Raw genomic sequence first — 19,503 nt, 5'->3', positions numbered from 1 at the left:
GCTGCGAGGTCTCCGGGCCTGACCTCTATTTGAATAGCTCCACATTTCAGCAGTTTCACACCCACCAAAGGCTCCCCAACAATAGCCCATAATTAAAGCATGCTCGGGTCTTTTTCACCAGGTGCAGGACCCAATAGGCCTTTCTCTTTATTAAATTAGAGCTCGCTCACACACTCCCTCCTTTCCGCCTCCCCCCTCTGCCCTAGACATGAAAGAGGCTCCACATTCACTGCAGAGCAAAGAGAACTACCAGCTCCCCTTCTCCTCCATTTTTCTTTGGAAACCTTTAGTTCCGGTCTTGACAGCTGCCTCAGAGAGGTCCCCTTCTGAATGCCCAGTGCCTGAAAGGCTTTGGCTTCAGTTTAAGAAAAGGGGGGGGGGGGAACCAAACAAAACCCAAACTCACTTTCCAGTCACTTCCTTCACTGTGAACTTCAATAAAGGAAAGAGTAAGATGCAAAATGTACTGCAAAGAGGGGAGATCTCTCTGTTCTCATTTCCTTTTAATCACTCAGGCCACAATGGGCTTCTGAAGAGGAATAAAAGTATTGGGGTTTTTTCTCTTTTGAAGAAAGAATTGAATCAGGCTGCTGAACTCAACCAGCCTGGGAGCCTGGACAGTGCTGTAACACAGACTGTGAGAACTCTGTGGTGTGCCAGATGAAGGTGCTGAGCCCGCAGGCTCTGGAGGAGAGCAGCCAGCAGCTCAGCAGCTACAAATAAGGGGGAATGAGGCAACAGAGCTGCAGGAATGGACAATTATTAGAATTGGATTCCCCATCTTCTGATGTTTCTAAAGCAAGCCCAGATGTTCTTCAATCTACTGCTGGGTTTAACAGTGCGTAATAGTACAGTTCTACAGCTGCCATCCCAGAAGAGGTCAGATTGATCTAATGGTCTCTACTAGCCCTAGTATCTTAGAAGCTGGTATCCAGACTAGCAAGCTCGTTTCCACTGCCACATTTCCAGGTACTATGTTGTGTCAGTGACTTTAAAAGCCTCTAGTGAATGGCCACAGCCACCACTGGATGGATCATTTTGCAATTCAGTATTAGGGCACATGAAACTTTTCTCTTGATACCATGGCAACTTTTTTGTTGTTCAGGGGTTACCATGAAAATCGGATCCACAGAACATTTCATGACCCAAATGAGCCCAATTCTGCACTAAAGAGAAAGAAAGGTTACTCTCATGGTAACTGCAGCAGCCTCTTGCTGCCTTGGGTGGACAGAAGACTGCACTGTCAGTAGTAGGAAACATTCCCTACTCCTCCTGAGCACAGAATGACCTAACAGAAATGGTCCATTTCTGTGAATTTCAATTAAATAGCAAGAGAAATGCCACTATCAACTGAAGGACTGAAACCTCAGGGCTTTTTGCTCAGTTGGGCTAGATTCTGTCCCACAGGCACCCAAAGCAACTGCAAAGCAGAACAGTTTGGCAGAACACGAACTGTGGAGGGAAGATACGTGTTAGCTGACAGAGCAACTTACAGGACACGCAGGTTCTTGAGTCCCTTGAAAGCACCTTCTGCAATGTGATTGATGGAATTGTGGCTCAGTCGTAGTACATGCAGTCCCCCAAGGTCTGCCAAGCTTCCCTCATCCAGCCTGGTTAGGTTGTTGTAAGAGAGTATTCTGAGGGAAAAAAAGCAACAGTCCTTGTCAATCCAACCCGTATTTTCCAAACTCCCTTGCACCAAGCAAAGCCCACCTCCCACAACCACCTTACAAGAGGCAATGTGTACTGCGTGGATACACAACAGCTTGATTAGGAAATAAGGCTGCAGTCTGCAAATATTCCCGCAAGATATCCATGGGGCAGCCTGGATGACCATAAGAGAGGAAGAGGCATTTGATACCCAGCTATAGAGAAGTCTTCTATACAGGCAATAAAGGCTCCTTCAGCAGTGAGTGAGAGCAATAACCTAATACATATGCTTTCAGGTATGGCAGGGACAAGCTACTATTACGGCTAAGTTAGGGTCTGGGAGCACCAGCCCTTCTCAGACCCCAGAATATAGGTAACACTCAGACATCAGTCCTGGTTGTGTTCAATCCTCACTCCCATTTGGACTCCCTCTGAAGCTTACAGGAAAAAGCTTCCCCAGGCCCTGCGAGGTGCAGAGTGACATCAAACAGATGGATTCTGAAGTTCACACGGGCTCTTGGCAGGGCCCAAGACTTCTGTGTTCAGGAGGTGTCTTATCGTTCTGCATTTGTGCACAGCAAGCCCCAGGCGTCTGGGTGTGGGTGTCTCCACAGCCTGCTCCACCCCAGTCAAGAACCAAAAGCATTTCACCACAAGGCAATTGAATGCTTCCTTTCATGCACAGGAAAGAGGCACCACTTGTAAACCAGCCTCCTTCCCTCCTGCAACCCTTTGTCAAGGAGTGTACAGTCTGCTTGAAATCATCTTCACTTACAAGTGACTAATATTGGAGGGTTGGTTTTGTTCCTAGTTTCCATCTCTTCCCCTTGTCTGTATTATCTCTGGTTTTGGAGATATTTAAGTGCTACTCCTGTTGCAGTTTGGAAGCTGGTAGGAAGAAAACTGGTTTTGTCTTGCAGCCAGGGTGCAGATGAGGCTTCTTGAGATTTGACACAGAGGGCAGCCCATGAGAAGCTACAACCCACTGCAGACACCTCACACACTATGCAACCATCTTCTATGCAACAGTAGAGCTGCAGCACTGCTGATAGTGAAGGCCAGCATGGCTCATCAAATGGGGCAGCAGCAGGCAGTCACTGGTCAGTGATCTTCAGCCTGAAGCATTCACCCACAGCTCCCTGCTGTGTATTCCTCCTGATCTCTGGATGTCACTGCAGCTGGGTAAGCCGTGCAGGGCTGCTGGCAGGTGAGTGTGATCAGCAATAGCCCCAGCTTTAAGTTGCCTGCACACTGAAGGTATAAAAAGTGGCATTCAACTACCTGCCGCTACTCACATTTTCTCAAGCTTCTCTCTTTACAAAGGGCAGTTGCATTGGATTTTCAAAATACCTTAGTCACCTGAGAGGACAAGTCACTTCAAAAGATGTGAGGGCTTGGGCTGCTAAGCTTTCCACAAAGTGGAGTTATGCAGTTTTGAACAGCACTGAAATCCTTCATTGCACAGGCAACAAGAAAAAAAAACTCCACTGAATTCCAAACCTCCAAATTCCTCTTCTAGTACCACGCATTAATGAGGCTGCTTAAAAATGTGTCTATGGCTGGTGTGAAAATCACTGCAAAGCCAGAACCTAAGCCAAAACAGACATACTTGGAGCACTTAGTGTCATTTACCTGGGAAATGAGCTGTCTTGTCTTTTAGCTGTGCGAGTGAGCAGAGAGCAAGCTTTAGAATCATGACTGATTAATGAACTTGCAGAAGCTATGGGACAAATACCTTCATTCCTAAAGAAGCTGCAGTGTTAGTTATGAGGAACTGGCATCCAGTCAAAATTACATCCTCACCTGCGATTAAACAATTTTGCTTAAATAAAAAAAGTGTTCAAAAGTAACCCTAAACCTGGCTGAGAAAAAAATAGTTCCTTTTGATTCTACGCAGAAGAGCTCCTGCCACAACCGGTGAAGGCATGTTCCCCTCTGTTCGTTCCGACAGCACCTCAAAATGGATGGATGGACAGCAGCAGTATTTAGAGGACTCTCGCAATGACTGCAACCAGATGGAAGGTTTCAGGAGCTAATGCACCTGGCAGTGGCTTCCTTCAACATGGAAGGGCTCTGCTTCCTGCTATGGGACAGGCCAGTTTGCAAAACAGCATGTTTCCCTCCTCAGCGGTTTGGATTATCTGAACTGAGAGAAGTGAGCGCTGCTTCCCCCACCTTGTCATCTCTGTGCCAGTGAGAAATGGGAATGTTTGCCTTCACAGCTCTTTTGGCCTGGCGAGGAAGCAGGATGGCAGTACACAGAGCAGCATGCCAAAACTGAGACATAAAGGAGTTCACCTTTTCTAAAATAGAAACCTGTTGTGCAGCTGCGGCTCCTGCTGCCAGCCAGTTCTGGACCAGGTACATCTAACACATTTCATCCCCATTGACCAAACTGTAAGTATAAAGTGAAAAGAAAGACCCAGCAGCCAAGACATCATTTACCTCTGATGAAATCCTATGCTCCCACTGTGGATTTTTCCATGATGCTGATGCCTTAGCACCTGACTGGTGAATACAATCAGCCTTTTATCATGCCCACAGCGAGGCAAAACCTCTCTTTCCTTGTTAGCTTTTACATCAGACCAGAGCCTTAGGGTCACATTTTGTCCTAGAAACTGGAGGAGAGACAACTCATCCTTCAGATGATCACCCCCTTCCTTAGCACAGGTAAGCAGGGGTCTGGCCACTTCTATTTGAACTTTGAAATTCATTCCTGTACAGCCACAGTATTTTCTGGTAACTGAAACCCAGTAGCTTTAGCAATAGTGGAGGTGAGCAAAGATCTTTTAATAAGGAACGAAATGTACACATTCAAAGAAGTGAACAGAGGCAACTTAGAGCTATCTAGTCCTTCCTTTCCTCGCCCTTCAATTTCAGAGCAGACCTCTCCTACAAGCACTCTGTGGCTGTGGGAGTTTCAGTTAGGAGTATCTGATGGCTCCCTGCAGCAGCTTTACCCTAAAGGCAACACCTGCAAGAGCTTGTACTATTTTGCAGAGATCTGTGCTAACACCCACCTAATCGCCTTTCGAATCTCAGCCCATGTCGTCTCTGGCCTCACACTCCAGCACAATCCTGTTTGTCAGGCTGAGCATGCCCCAGTGGCTCCTACCACCTCACACCACCAGGCATTTTCCACATCTACCCCATCCTGCGCCAGGGCAAGTGAGTCCTGCAGTGGGTTTCTGCAGAGGATGGCCTCTAAGCCAGGACAGCTCACCATTAGCACTACTTGTTGGCAAGGGATCACAATCCATACCTGACAAATACAGGACTCGACATGACAGTCAACTTCTAATCTAAACCTCGAGGGTTTGCAAAGACAGTGTCAGGTAGAAAAGACAAGCGTGGTTCTCCCTAAACAGTTCTGAGTTTAGCTCTGCAAGATGCAGATGGGGCTTACCCATCCCATCTGAACCTAGGCTGAAATAAAGCTTCAACACAGGCACCAGATAGCAGGTCTCTGAGAGCAGAAAGCTCCCAGAACTATGCTACTGACACAGTACAGTCATCCGAATTTGGTATTCCAGGGATCCAACTGCAAGTGCCTTACAAAGGAAGATTCCCCCCCTTTTTGATGCTTCAGATTCAAGCAGACCACAGGCAGAGCATGGTGCTGATTCTCATCTGCTGCCTTTAAGAGTCCTCCATTGAGGACTGCCTTAACCTAGTAAAACATCACTTGAGGATGTGCATGTGAAAGAACAGTTCTCCCTTGTCTACAGCACTGTGCCAAGCAAAGGAGCCCTTTAGGCACAGGCAGTTTCACAGCAATTTGGAAAATTAGGCAATTAAACAAGCACATATGTATTTAACTAAAAGGAAAAGAAATATTTTCTTGTGCCCCAAAAAATCATATGCTGGGCTAACAAATTAATTCTACAGCTTCTAAACTTAAAGGAATGACACATGACATGTCCACCTATCTCTGAATCCACATCCCAAAAGACTATGGACTCACAGCTGGGTAGGCAGATACTGGCCTTCAGCCTGAGTCCGGAATGAGGCCTCTGAAAGCAGGAAGCTGTTTTGCTGTACTGCTTTTTGGTGGATAAGACAACCCCTGACAATGTTTAACAAGAGATTTCCGAGCACCAAGCAGAATGAATTACAGTTCGGCTAACCACATGTGTCAAGTTCTCCAAAGAAAAAAGTGAATCTTTCCACAGGCCCACCAAGGGGATGACAGCTACTTCTGTAAATACTGCAAGCATCCATGTGTGCCTCTCCAAAAAGGCATTAAGCAGTGCCACAGACCCAAAAGACACCCTTGCTGTGCTGTCCTCAGCAGCAACGCTTTCTTTCATTTATCAAAGAGAGTGTATTCACAGCTGGAAATCTCAGGAGAGCAAAGTCAATGTATTCACTTTTCAACAACTGAGCCTTACAGGAAGGGTAAAGTGTAAACAGGAGAAACAAGGAGAACTGCTTTTAAAGGGCCGAATCTCTGCTGGTTAAAACCATGATTGCTCTTTGTAAATACAGAGGATAAAGCAAAGCTTCCTTCAGGCTGTACAGTCATTATATGGCAGGCTGTGCATGTCTTGTAACTAGCTAGTTAGAAAGCGTTGGCAAACCGCAGATCACAACTCTCCAGGTCTTTTGGCACTGTATACTTTTAGTGGGTTCTAGTCTTTGTTTCTGGTGCAAAGCTATTTTAATCAGGTGCTCTGAAGGTCACAGCACCATGAATAACAAGGGCATCACTTAGCAGGCTGCAGTTCCTGCATTTCTATAGGTTGATGCTGTGGGAGCTGTGAGCCATATAATTGCGAAAAACCCTCTTCCCCTTTCCTACCAACGTTACGTTAGCATCAAACTCTGCCCAACCAACCACAATACAAACCAACTTACAGCTCATGCAGCTTCTGACAGAAGCTCCAGCCATCAGGATTGATGCGGGATATGGAGTTGTTACTGAGGTGAAGCTGGTGCAGAGATGAAAGGCCATAGAGAGAGCCACTGTTTACTTCTGTCAGGCTGTTATACTCCAGGTGGCTGTGGAAACAAAACCCACAATTGACAGGTAAGCAGAACTGGTCAAATACTGAAGAATTTCCAACAAGGACTGGAATTTTAGCTATTCCCACACACTCTTCTACAAACCCATGTGGACATGTGCATGTGTGGGCATTTCTTGTGCAAGTGAAGAATAGAAATACAAGGAAAACACAAAGAAAACGCCCAGAATGAGCTGGGACTGCAGAAGTACGCTCCACTGCAAATAAACTGTGCTTAAAGCATCCCATTCAAGTTTGTATTTGCAGACTCTCAGTTGTGTGACAGGAGCATCCAGAAACATGCTGCCTTGATCACTTGTGACCAGACAAACACACTTGAAAGCCACTCATGTTGGAAGTTTCAAGCATTTCTCTGCAATGACTCTTCAATTTGTTCTCTCATATGGAAAGAACACATCACTGAGATAGGCCAGCTTGGTTTGTTGGTATCCCAAGAGGCAGAATAATCAGGTCTGCAACACAGAGTTTCCATGTACCACTCCAAACAAATTTGCAAAACTTTTATTTAAAGACCAGTTGAGATCCTACTGGATGATCAAATCAAAGAAATACTGCCACAGCTTGAAAAACAGGACTTTTTTTACTGAACACCTGGTAAAGCAATGAGCTTTAGTAAACTGTGGGTTAATGAAACAGAAGCTGCTGTCACAGCTCTGTTCATACAGGACATAGAAAGAAGCACAAGGACTGGCACAAGTGTTCTCTGATAAGAGAAGGACATCACAGGAGATGAAGTCCAGGCTGTTTAAGGGAAAAGAGCCCATCTCCCCAACTTACAGAACTTGCATCTTGGCTAGACCCCAGAAAGCCCCATCAGTCAATTTGCTAATGTTGTTGCGCTGGAGCTTCAGAACTTCCAAGCTGTCCAGTCCCTGGAATGTCAGGCCTTCGATCAGGCGGATGCGATTCCGGTTCAGCTCCCTAAAATCACCAAAGCCATATGAGTTTATTAAATCCCAGTCCTTTCTCACGAAAGCATCTGTGCAGCATACAATGGGGACAGCAATGCCAACAGCTCCTCTGTCAGCAGTTCCCAGGAGACAGCAGAAGCACACAGGAAACTTTCAATCCCAGAGCTAGGCAGGGAAGTCAGCTGGGTGTGATCCCTTAAACAAACTCACCCTGGGACAGACTTACACTATAGAGAAATAACACAGTGCAGCAATTCCTCTTCATCCCTCCTCTCTCTGCATTTCTTTCAAGCCATTTATCCTTTTCATCAACATTCACACTTCATCTTCTCTCAGGCAGAGACACCATTTGAACCACACAGTTAAACATCAGCATTATTTCCCTTACAACACATGGGACTTGTAATTACCCAGTAAAAGTGTGCTCTGAAACAAGCGGGTGCCGTAAGAACTGTGAGCCCAAGAGGAAATGTTATGGCAAAGTTTGAAAGGAAAGTTTTCAGTTCCCCCGAAAGATTTCACATTTTTCCTATTATAAGAAACTAATAAAGAGTGAAACAAGTTGTTTCCAATAACAAGGCAGTCTTAGTATTTTGTGTATACAAAGACCTCCAACTTGGTTCATTAAATTTCATTTCTTCCCCCCCTGGGTGGGGAGGGGGTCCTAAATTTTGGGAACACCTTTTTTCAGAATAGCAGTATGAACATCTTCACAGCACCTTTACCAACTGCATCAAAGAATCTTACAGATTGCTAGACCCAGGCATACCAGGTGAAAACCCAGTTCCCTAAATTCAGTGGAAAACTTAACACAATGCACTAAAAGCTGAAGATAGAGCTTTTAAACCAGACACCTTTCTGCATATACAAGACTAACCTAAGGGTAGTTCCCTATTCAGTGTTTGTGTAGAAGAAAATGGTGGAGGTTACAACATCAGAATTTGTATTGGAAAAGATGAGGAAGCTGTAGAAACTTTAAGCTCACTTTGTAACTGCCTAAAAAAACAATGTTGAACTTGCACTCAAGTGTAATTAAAGTCAAGTGAGTGATTAAAATCTTGCAGGCCTAAAGACTCTCACCTTACTGCACTATAGCAAACTATGTTTTGCCAGGAAACATGAATTCTACAACACACCAAGTCTGTATAACTTGCATTTCATTCATGTTTCAGGGTTAAACAACAAGCTGTGAGACTGTCTTTAAGAACACCAATTACTCCAACTTCCAGTGAAAACTGTGATCCTAAACAGATTGAATTGACTCTCTTTTATTAGCTTTGCACATGATGCAGGCAAACACAGCAGATTACAAGCTCTCGGTCAATGGACAGTAACTTCCAACTGGGAGGCAACAGACTTAAGATGCATATGTTATTGTGCCACACTGTGCAGTCCCAAACTGGCTATAAATCCTACACATATGCAAGCATAAATGCACACCCATTCCTTAGGCACGGCTTAAGGATTTGTCTCTCAATCAAGAGGTTGCCATTTAGAGGTGTGAGTTCCAGCAGCTTTTGTGGACTTTGTTAACAGACAGAGGTTGACCTTTTGCCTATCAAATTTGAAGGATAAACTGCAACCATGCCTCAGGCTGGGCCCATTTCTCCAACAGGAGCAGAAGGGAAAAGCTAAACCCATTAGTGGTACTATTTTACACATAAAGCATATTTATAGCTGCAGCTGTCTGTGCATCCCCATGCAGCTCCTGCCATATGGACCGCAGGCAGGACAACAAGAATGCGTGTGTTAACTCATCTAGAGTGCTATTTTCTCTGCCCAAATATCACAGTTTAACAACCTTCCATCACTGAGTTTTTACCACCACTTAAAGATATGTGTGGTCTTAAACTAACACAGTAGCTGAGCTCTGCCACTCGCAATACAAACATCTTCCAAACCTCTCTTGTGCCACAGACACCAGCAGCTTTCAAGGGAATGGGTTTGTCTTACACTGTCCAGTGCACAAGATGCTGATGTCTGCTGCAGCATCCCTCCCTTCATACCTGATCAGAAGAACAAGCTGAAAAGCCACTATTTACAAGACAAAAAGGACCCTCTCCTAACATGTTTTACTAGGTGCTGGCAGAGAACTACTGCATAGTGTATTCTAAGTTTTATAGATATCAGGTGAGGAAGAGTGACATTTGGTGTGTATATCCTCACGGATATTTTGTCTCCATAAAGCGTGGCTGAGCTTAATTAAAGTGGACATTTCTACTCACAGTTGTATTAGCCTGGGTAGCCTGAACGCCTTGACAGGAAGCTGAGCGATCCTGTTTTTACTCAGACGAAGTGTTAGCAGGGACCGTGACAGACTATCAAAAGCACCAGGCTCCAGGGTGCTGATTCTGTTGCTCCCCAGGTACCTGCAATAAATCACAGCAGAAAAATGAACAGTTCAGTCAGAAATCTCCTTTTATCAGCATTTAGTTGGTCTCCAGACAGGCCAGTGAAATCACAGAGGTGGCTTCAAATCACTTGGATTTCTGCCTGCACAAAGAGCACAGTGTCCTTCCCATGTGACAAACATAGAGAAGTGCTGTGCACTTCCCAAAAGCTCCTTGATACCCTCCTACTTTACCAAGGCATTCGGGAGTGGAAGCCAGAAACTGGAGAATATTCCAGCGCAGGACAGCTCTTTTCATTCTCTATTTTTCCCTCAGCATCTGCCCCAGGGCTCTTTCTTACCTGGACCTGGACAGCCACAGAGACTGTTTTTACAGGATGACAGGAAAACGTCAGTCACAACACCATTCTCTTATATCCTTTTACAACCAGGGACAGAAATTTAGGTGCAAACTTTAATGCAAGCAGATTATCTGTCTGCACCTCTTCAAAGGTACCTAAGCCAGATTATTTTATGTTTCCCTAAATACAGAGGGTGTTACTCTGCTTAAGCCCCAGTTTTCTTCAAAAAACCAATGAGAGATTTCTGATTTTAACATTCAGTAGTCACTTTAATGATGAAATAGTCATTCCCCCTCCCCTCCTCCAGATGCACATACGCTGATCTGGGAAATGGCATAGAATCATAGAATGGTTTGGGTTGGAATTTCCATTTAGTCCATCTACTTCCAACCCCCCCCTGCCATGGGCAGGGACGCCTCACACTAGACCATATACACTTCCCACCGGGGAAGAGACACAGCTCTGCTGAAGACAGATCTGGCTTGTAGTTGTGAAGACACCCACACCTGAAGGATACAGGGTACCTTTTCTCTGTTGCAACATTCCCATGCAACATAATGAATAATAATCCGCATTCCTTACAGATACGTCAGAAACCAAACAGACCAGAGCTCAAAAACCAACCTGACAGCAGGGACAAAGTGCTGCCTTCTAGTTCTCCTTTGCACTTAAAAACCTGAAGAACAACCCCATACTTCGTATGTTCATTCCCCCTCTTTTTAAAGAAGGTTTGAGGCCCTTTCCTCTGCTGTGGTACCTCAACAAAAGCCATTCCCAACAAGAAAAACTCACAGCTCCTTTATGTGAAGTCCCTGCGGAAAGCAGCCGTTTCGGATTTCTGTGATGTCATTGAAACTCAGGTCCAACGTTTCCAGGGAAACGTAGGGCTTCAGCTGACTTGCTTCAATGCTGCGGATCCTGTTGTGATGCCTGAAACAGCCCAGAGGAGAAACGGAGACAATTTAGTTCTCTTAGAGGAGCAGAAAGAATACCCGAGGTTGCAGCAGGCCCAGAGGCCGGCCCCTGAGTCAATACACTCAGAGTTATGGTGCTTCTTCAATAGCTGTCCAAGGAGAAACCCACCTTCACCAGTCCCCATGCTTCTCCTATGGTGAGAGATACTAGCTCATGGATATTTGCAAGCCTCCAGACACTTCTGTTATAGCTCAAGGCTTTTCTCTTCTACAGAACTACTGACTCCATCAGTTTTTCTACGAGACTGCCACAAGCCTGCACTTCCAGAACAGATTTGTTACACATAGGGCTGGATTTTAATCCCGCAGGCAAGGAGTGCTCATCAATGGTTTAAGCAACCTGCCAATGTTTTACCCAGAGGATGGGATTTTCTGAGCAGGAAACAGATGAGTAAATATGATCTCAGTAAGTTACAAAATATTGTTTCTTTAATTCCTATGGATCCTTCTGAAAACTCCCAGCTTTGGACTACATTACAAGGGTTTGTAATGCACAGAAACACTGTAAGAGGGCTTGCAAATGATCTTGCAAATGTTTCCTCATCTTTGCTACCATAGGAAAACTCCACGGTCCCAACGCTGTGCCCAAGCACAGACTGCAAGCCCAGACCCTCTAACAATCACCTGTGTTTGCTGCCTTTCCAGCCCCAGACTGAAGGATTCAACTTAATGGTTTTCTTTAGAGAAGGTACCACAAGCTGCCCTCATGGGTTCTGCAGCCATCAAACAGTTAGATACCTCTAGACCTCATCTCTACTCAACAACGTCTAACTAAGAAAACCCTGAGTCCTTTCCTCTGACTCCTTTCTGGCCTGAATCAGTTGAGAGAACAGTAATCAATTAGAAAAATACATTGTGCATTAGTCACAAGGAGTAGAGCACATGCCTGATGCGAATCTAGACCAGCCACTGATATTACTGGCAAGGCTGTGAGTGAGGCACTCCAAACAGAGATGCTCACCAGACACTTGAGAACGTGCTGAATAATAACAGATAGTAGAGAGAGTTCAGACATGCACTGTGCCTTAATCTGGCTGGCTACCTCCTGAGTAGCCAGAAGAGGAGACAGCAGCCAGTGAAAGCTTACTCTTGAATGCAAACCGGGATGTCCCAGCTCTCATGACAAAGCTCCCTGAAACTGATGGATGAGCTGACCACAGCCTTCCAGGCACTGAAGCTGATGTCTTCTGCAGTCTCACCCCCATTTCAAGCTCTCCCAGACATTCAGACAAGCTCCTTGCAAAGAAAACCTCTCCCCTCAAAATACCAACAGCACATGGCAAGGGACCTGCTCCCCGCACTGCAATCTGCTCCTTTACCCTCCCTGTAATTAAAACCAGATTGTTTCACCACCACACATGCTGGTGTCTGTAACAGGAAAAGGGTAAGAACTGCGTCCCCAGAACAATTTGCTTTCTGGAGACTCATCATTCGAACAGCAAGCACATAACCCTCGCTTATACTGGGGAAACACTGCTCTGACTAAAAAGTTTAAATGCTACTTCATTAATTTGTTACAGGCTCACAAAACGTTAAGGACAAATTTTACACCACTATAGCAATAAGCTGCTGCTATGATGTAAAAGGGTATCAAGAAAATCAAAGGGAAGTCATAACTTATGTCCCCAAACTAGTTATCCCATGGGTTACAGGCAAACAGGTCTCTACAACCACAAACTGTATAAAAGACAATGATATGGCTACCATCCAAATGACCAATATTCATTTACAGCTAAGAATAAAGACTGAATTTTCACATCCATGCACATAGTAAGACAGAGGTCCAGTGAATTTAACTGTTACTTAACTCTTACTTTTACTTGAATTTAACTCTAATTTTACTTTTACAAGTAAGATTAAAATACAGGGAAATTCACCCAGAATTTTGTGACCTCCATAAACTCAACACATGGACAATGGGGATTTCCTTTCCCCAAGGACTAGTTTCTTTTGCAATGAACTTCATTGGTAGAATCAGCAAGTTCGAAAGTTTTAATCTTTTTCCTTCTCAAAATAAGAGAGTCCATTAAATTCGTGTATATGTGACCCCGATTCAGGAAAGTAACTCAACATGGACATAAGTGAAAACAAACCCCAAGCATGTTTTCTGGAGCTCTCATGAAGCGGGGGCTGTGAGTTCAACTCTGATCTCATCTCAGCTGGGATGGCTGAGATGAATCTGGCTGTAAATTAACAGGAAATGAAGGTTTCTACACATGAATGTAGAGAATCTATAGATTACCTGACAACGCCTGCGCAGAGCAGCAAAGTCTGCAAGGGACTGAGAGCGCAGAGTGCATTTGGACATGAAGTGCTCTTCGGAAGCCAATGTTATTTTTTAGAGTATTAGTATTTCTGTGATTTAGTTGCTCAACGTATATCCAATCTGCCAGATCTCCCTGCTGTCCCAGAAGACAGACTTTAAGAAGGGAAGGAAAAGATGAGAAAGAACTCTTTTGTTTGAGCTACATTCGCAGTTTCCAGGTGATTTCTGTCCATTTGCCTTGATTTTCATGTGCTACAGCTGGCAGATTAGATGGATGCATTATTTCACACAGGAAAAAAACAGGCTCCTTTTCCCTCTCTCTGTCTCCTTCAAACATGGGCCGACTCCAAATGGAACTCTCAGCTCCAAACACCATCCCCAGCCAGTCCCAGCTGGGGAATGTCAGACAGTTCGCTGCAAAGCACTGCACCCTCTCAAAGCACTGCACTTCAAACAAAACCAGCCTGGCTGACTTTTCCTATACACAGCATGTGATGTGAATGCAACATCATCCAAACCTTCTACTAGCTTGATTACATTTTATTTTTCATTCTTTTCAGTAAGAGCTAAAATGGGATTTAACCCTTCCTGTTATTACTTGGATCCTTTCAGCTCGCGTTTGTCCCCAGTCTCATTGCAAGAGTGTGTTTTACAGAAAAGATCAGTGACGTTCTGACTTAGCCTCTCCCTTTCAGCAATGACTGGAAAAGGGCTGGATTTTTCCCAACCAGCTCCTTAGTTTACACTTTGTTGGCTTCAAAGGTGGCAGATCAGATTTTAGGACCAATTGCTGAAACCGGGCTTTAAAGCACCAATTATCGGTGTTTCCACAACCCATTTGCCTCCAGGTTGTCTTTTCCTCTCCCCTCTCCTCAGGTATCACAGCCTGGAAACAGCTTTCCCCATCTCACTTCAACCAGTGTTACCTCAAGAGTATATGATGACAGGGCGTCAATGCAAGATTGTGCAATTAGAGCCTGGAGCAGGAGCCAAGTCTCTTGGTTTCTATTCCCAGCTCTGGCACTGACTCATCTGCCTTGGGCAAGTTTCTTAACCCCTCTCTAGTTTACCAACTGTGTACGGGAACGCACTACGGGACTGGGAAGATGCAGGACTGCCTTCACTGAGGACTAAGAATTTGGGGTGAAAACAGTTCAAGAGACAAATCACACAAACTAAGGAGCCCATCCAAGTCCATTTGGGTTTGCTCATGAATATAGGAGGATATGGCTACAACAGTTGAACTCCACAGTTCATACCCAACCTCATTCCCAGAGCCACCTCATACTGTAACATCTTAGGGACAAACTAAGGTTTGTCCTTAAGCTTAAACTAGGGTTTGTCCAAACTAAGCTCAAAATAAGCAATGGATTACTTTCACACTGAGGTGTGTGTGTATGGCACTTGTTCAGGATCTTATTCACCGTCAGGTTGGCATTAGCTACAGAAGGAGAGAGGAGAGCTGAGGGAAGCTCCCTGCCCTCCAGCCACCACTGCTTAACCTCCTGTACCAGGCTTTAACACCCCCAGGTAGGACAACCTCTCAGCACCACTCTTGAACAGACCCCTCAGGATTACAGGAGATCGGGATTAACCTCAACCAGCTCCACAAGGACCACATCAGGAAGCTCCACCACGAGACAGAAAAACAAGCAGAACGTTCCAGCGAAGCCAAAGCGTGTTTGGGTTTGCTCTGAATCGGGAGGGAGCAGAACGGGATGGCAGGAAAACAACAGGTGGCACAAAGTCAAAAGCTTGCAGCATTTCCAGGAATCTCAGCTTGTATTTTAGAGGTAAAGTTACACTTTAATCCCTGTGGGTTTCCCCATTCGAAGAGTCTTCGTGAATATTTGTTTGATAAACAGGCTGTGAAACATTTTCCACTAGACCTAATAGGAGAAGAATTCACCTTCCTCTTTGCAACAAGCCTGTCCTTTGGAGAGCACTAATCAGTTTAATTCAGACCGTGGCTTCAAACTACTCGTGTGAAATCTCTGCAAAGAGCAGCGCAAACACGCTCCTTTGTTGTTCAAGCCACATTCGCTTCCCTTCAGCAGCTGCCTCTCAGAAAGCTGACGGCGGAAAATCAAAGCAAGCAGACCCTCAGATAGGAATGTACGAGGGGCTTTGGTTGGGCTGATTTAAATACAATCAGCACAAAACCTCCTGGTTTAGACAAAGCTTGAATTAAGGCTGCCTTGACTGCCGGGAGTCTGCAGCGCAAGTGTTTGGTGTGAAGTGAGGGTAAAGGCAGGGAGAAGTCACATGCCTGGCCTTCATGTCGTGTCAGCTTACAGATCTGGCTGGGCTCACACAAGAAAGAAAGAGGCAAGCTGTAATACAGCAAACCTATTAAACCAACACCTGTTAGAGGCATCAAGAATAAAACCAAGCTTCAAAAGAGAGCTTCTGCACCTTGGGTAGGATTCTATTCATACACCAGCACATTTTCAGCATTAGCTTAGCATACAAGGGAGATCACAAGACTAGAAACAGAGAGATTAAAAAGTTCAGGGTTTGGTTAATACTTCCATACGGGGAAAGTATCAGAGAAACTAAATGCTGGAGCCAGAGAGAGTTATGGGGTTTGCTACTGAAGGAGACGCAAGGTTTGGTGTCAGATGCAGGCCATGCAAAGGGAGGGAGATCAAAGGCTCTGTAACAGGAGATGGATCGCATACACTGTGACTAACCCATGCCTGGAATTACCTGCCCTCCTCCCTCCTCCTTCACCTTCTCAGTTCAGAGAAGATGGGGATCTAATATTGATCCTCCTAGAAACACTAAAGATTCAAGGCACAGGTTCCTGAACTCTCACCTTAGATGATGTGCCAGCTGATTTTAGCCCATCACTCACTACACACACACAGAAATGATAAAAGACCAGTATGTGTAGAATGCAACACCTGAGCAATTTTCCTGACAAGGATGAAGGGGAACTGACAATCTGGAAGATGTGTTTGTGTTTACAATGGCAGAAATGTTTGCGTGTTCTGGTAACCTTATTACAGTCAATAACTGAAGATCTGTCCCAAATGATTCTTATTGATGTATGAAAAGAAGCCAAGATGAGAATGACATTAGGACCTGGACATCAGCTTTGACTCAAAGGTCATACAAGTTTATCAATACAGAACTTCTTACATTACTTTAATATTTTACTTGTAGAATATTTTTTGCATCTAAAGACTTTTATTCCAGGAAAAATTCCCCTTCTGAACTGTAACTTGTGAAAAGATCTGTCTTGGAATAGTGAAGCAGATAGATGACTGCAGCAGCAGATGAAATAAACATACAGGCGACATGCTGGAAATCCACGGCACACCATCCTCTAGTTCTTTGCATGAAACCTCCCCTGAAAGGCTGAACTGCCCAGAGCCCATAAGCCCTCACACTTCCCAACTGCTCTGGGAAAGCCCCACTAGCTGTCTGACACTGCATTGCCATGTCAGCCTTGCCAGGATAATCTGTGAGGCACAAGATTTCATGCCATTACAAGAATGTAAATTTTTTATCCAACACAACATGTATTTGCTTGTGGGAACAGCCCCACTCCCCTTTCAGAGTAAGGCTGCATGGGTTATCGTTTGGACAGGAAGCAAGGATGCATGGAAGCAGCCCCCACTTTTCTCAGATGCTCTGAATCACTCCTTCCCTGAGGAGTCCTGGTGGATTCCCAGGCTGCCACAGATAAAGGTCTGTTTGTTCAGGTGCAGGCTGCATGCACAAGAGCAGAGCAGTGACAGGCACTGCAATTTAGGGTCAGCCACAGAAAAAAATCCAACAAAAACCACCCCACATACCACTAGAAAACCCCATCATTGCATCATTTTTACAGGCATCCTAACTTTTCCTTAATGGTTTACATGCTCTGCCTGAGGCTGTATGTCAGGAACTTCCCTCTCCCTAGCACTCCTTCAGAAAAAGGTCTATGATGCAGAGGACAAAATCCATGACATTTTACACTGTTTTTCACTTAAAGCCATCTTATAGAAGCATAAAGCAAGAAGAGGCTGATGGAGCTATTCCAACTATCACACACTACAGCAGAAAGTCTACAAACATTTCTCCATCTGCTGTACATCAGCTTCAAAACAGATATATTTCAGGGGGTTTTCATCAGGTCACGTTCTCACCTTCTGTTGGTGGTTTAGGATGGACAAGCATGAAGCAAACTACCCACAGCTATATGCAGGCTGGGACAGACAGAAGCTTCAAAAACAACAGGGTTTCTTTTCCTTTTTTGAATGCAACCTTTCACAGTGAACTGACTACATCTCTTGTTCCAGGTGACTGAAGTTTAGAGTCAGAAAGCAATCTGGGAGATAAGATTTGCTTATTCATCCCTTTGGACCTGCGAGCAGCAGCCACCTGCAAGTCAAGTTCATGACACTGCAAAGGGCTGTGTTATGAACTCCTTATTCCCACAAGCAAACTATTACTCACACAAATAGTTCTACTGCAGTCAACAGGACTATTCACGTGAGACCAGTATGACTCAAGGGCTATGTTTTCCCTATCTATTAAAGGCTACTCCGTGGCCACCCACAGGACTAAACTCATCTGCCTCTCACACCCATGGACTGCAACCATTGACCCTGGTGCAGTCCAAGCATGGCCTCAGAGCATCTTTATGCCCTGGGTACCTAATCACAGGCAGATGTTCTCCTCCTGCAGGCACACTCTAAAAGCTCTTTCATAAGGCCGCCACATGGATAAGTTAGGCAGAGATCATCCATACTTCTTAGAAGCTGACTTTCACAGCAGCTGGACGTAAGCAAGAGCTTAGATGTGATGAACATTAAGGTCTTTTGTTGGGTTCAGTATGAACTGCATGAAGGAAAGCCTTTCTTCTGATGTAACCAGAAATGCCACATCCAGTGAGATATGTACTCTCTTAGGGTATTTCTGCACTAGTGATATTTAAACTTTGACTTGTTAGATGACCTTATGCTGTACATTAGATGCACCGAGGTATGTGATGTAGTTTTTAAAAGCTCTCTCCTTCATTTTGATCTGCATTTGCTCTCACCAAACTTTCTTGACTTGCTACCATATGATTTTGGATATTTTTTGCAATACAGAACTTCCTAAGCCTTCAGCATTCGATTCCATTAACAGAGCAAAACGTGCAGGACAGGAAGGGGTAGAAGTTAGTCATCTTTATAACAGAGGCTGTCTTATCTCATCAGAAAATTACACAACCTGTTATGACATCAAAGCAAACTAAGATTCCTGAAGACAAGACAGTCTCTGTTATGGGCACAGTTCCTCCCGTCAGCAACAGGGTGGTTCCACGAGGACCAGAGTTTCTGCTCTCTTCTGGTTACACCAGATGTTTCACGAAGATTGTACCCCGCAGAGGCTTTTTAAATGATGTATTCACAAAGGGCACAGATCCATTAAAAAGCCTGTGCAAAGCATCTTTCACTGTTTGTCACATCTCCTCTTTAAGGAGCTTCCCTGAACTCTCATGAACTCAATACCAGAGCACAACCTCATCTCCACATGTGCAGCTCTACCACAAAACACCTCAACAATTACCTTCAGGGTCACTGTGTGCATCCCTCAATGGGATGAGGCACTTGCTAGGGTTGGGGCAGGCATCTCCAGCAAGGGCTGCCCAAGGTGTAATGCAGTTTGGCCAGTTCTCTGGCACAAGAGAGGGAGAAGACATCTAAGTCGTGGAGTATGATCAGTGCAGGTTTTGAAACAGTCAGTTTGTGGACACTCTGAGCCATGCTAGTCTTCTACCCCCTTCTCTTTCACTTCTCAGTCCAAACCACTGCTCTTGTCACTATCTTCGCACATTCCCTGACCTCAGTCTGGAGCAAGCACTGAGAAAAGCTGCAAAGGAGAGGAGATGCCCTGCTGAGTGCTGAGCTCTGCTAAGAAGGAAGAGAACTGCCTTATGAGAATAGAAGGAAGAGAGTCATATAAGGTAAATGGCAGTTTTCCTACAAGAATGCAGGAAACCACATGGCTCT

General features: G+C 44.8%; 1 protein-coding gene across 3 annotated transcripts in view; it reads right to left on the bottom strand.

Annotated features, from left to right (window-relative positions):
• LRIG1 (leucine rich repeats and immunoglobulin like domains 1) overlaps positions 1–19,503 on the bottom strand; it is a 91,310-nt gene that overhangs the window by 20,948 nt on the left and 50,859 nt on the right. For all 3 annotated transcript variants that reach the window (XM_030501903.1, XM_030501905.1, XM_032920216.1), the window contains 5 exons: positions 11,069–11,206; positions 9,811–9,954; positions 7,452–7,595; positions 6,508–6,651; positions 1,494–1,637 (listed from right to left, as the gene is read on the bottom strand). In XM_030501903.1, the coding sequence (XP_030357763.1) occupies positions 1,494–1,637; positions 6,508–6,651; positions 7,452–7,595; positions 9,811–9,954; positions 11,069–11,206 (714 nt within the window). The remainder of the gene's footprint in view (positions 1–1,493; positions 1,638–6,507; positions 6,652–7,451; positions 7,596–9,810; positions 9,955–11,068; positions 11,207–19,503) is intronic.

Source organism: Strigops habroptila, chromosome 11 (assembly GCF_004027225.2).
Source record: "Strigops habroptila isolate Jane chromosome 11, bStrHab1.2.pri, whole genome shotgun sequence".
Lineage (NCBI taxonomy): Eukaryota > Metazoa > Chordata > Aves > Psittaciformes > Psittacidae > Strigops > Strigops habroptila.
The sequence above is the reverse complement of the archived record's forward strand: the minus strand, read 5'-3'. Positions and strand labels throughout refer to the sequence as shown.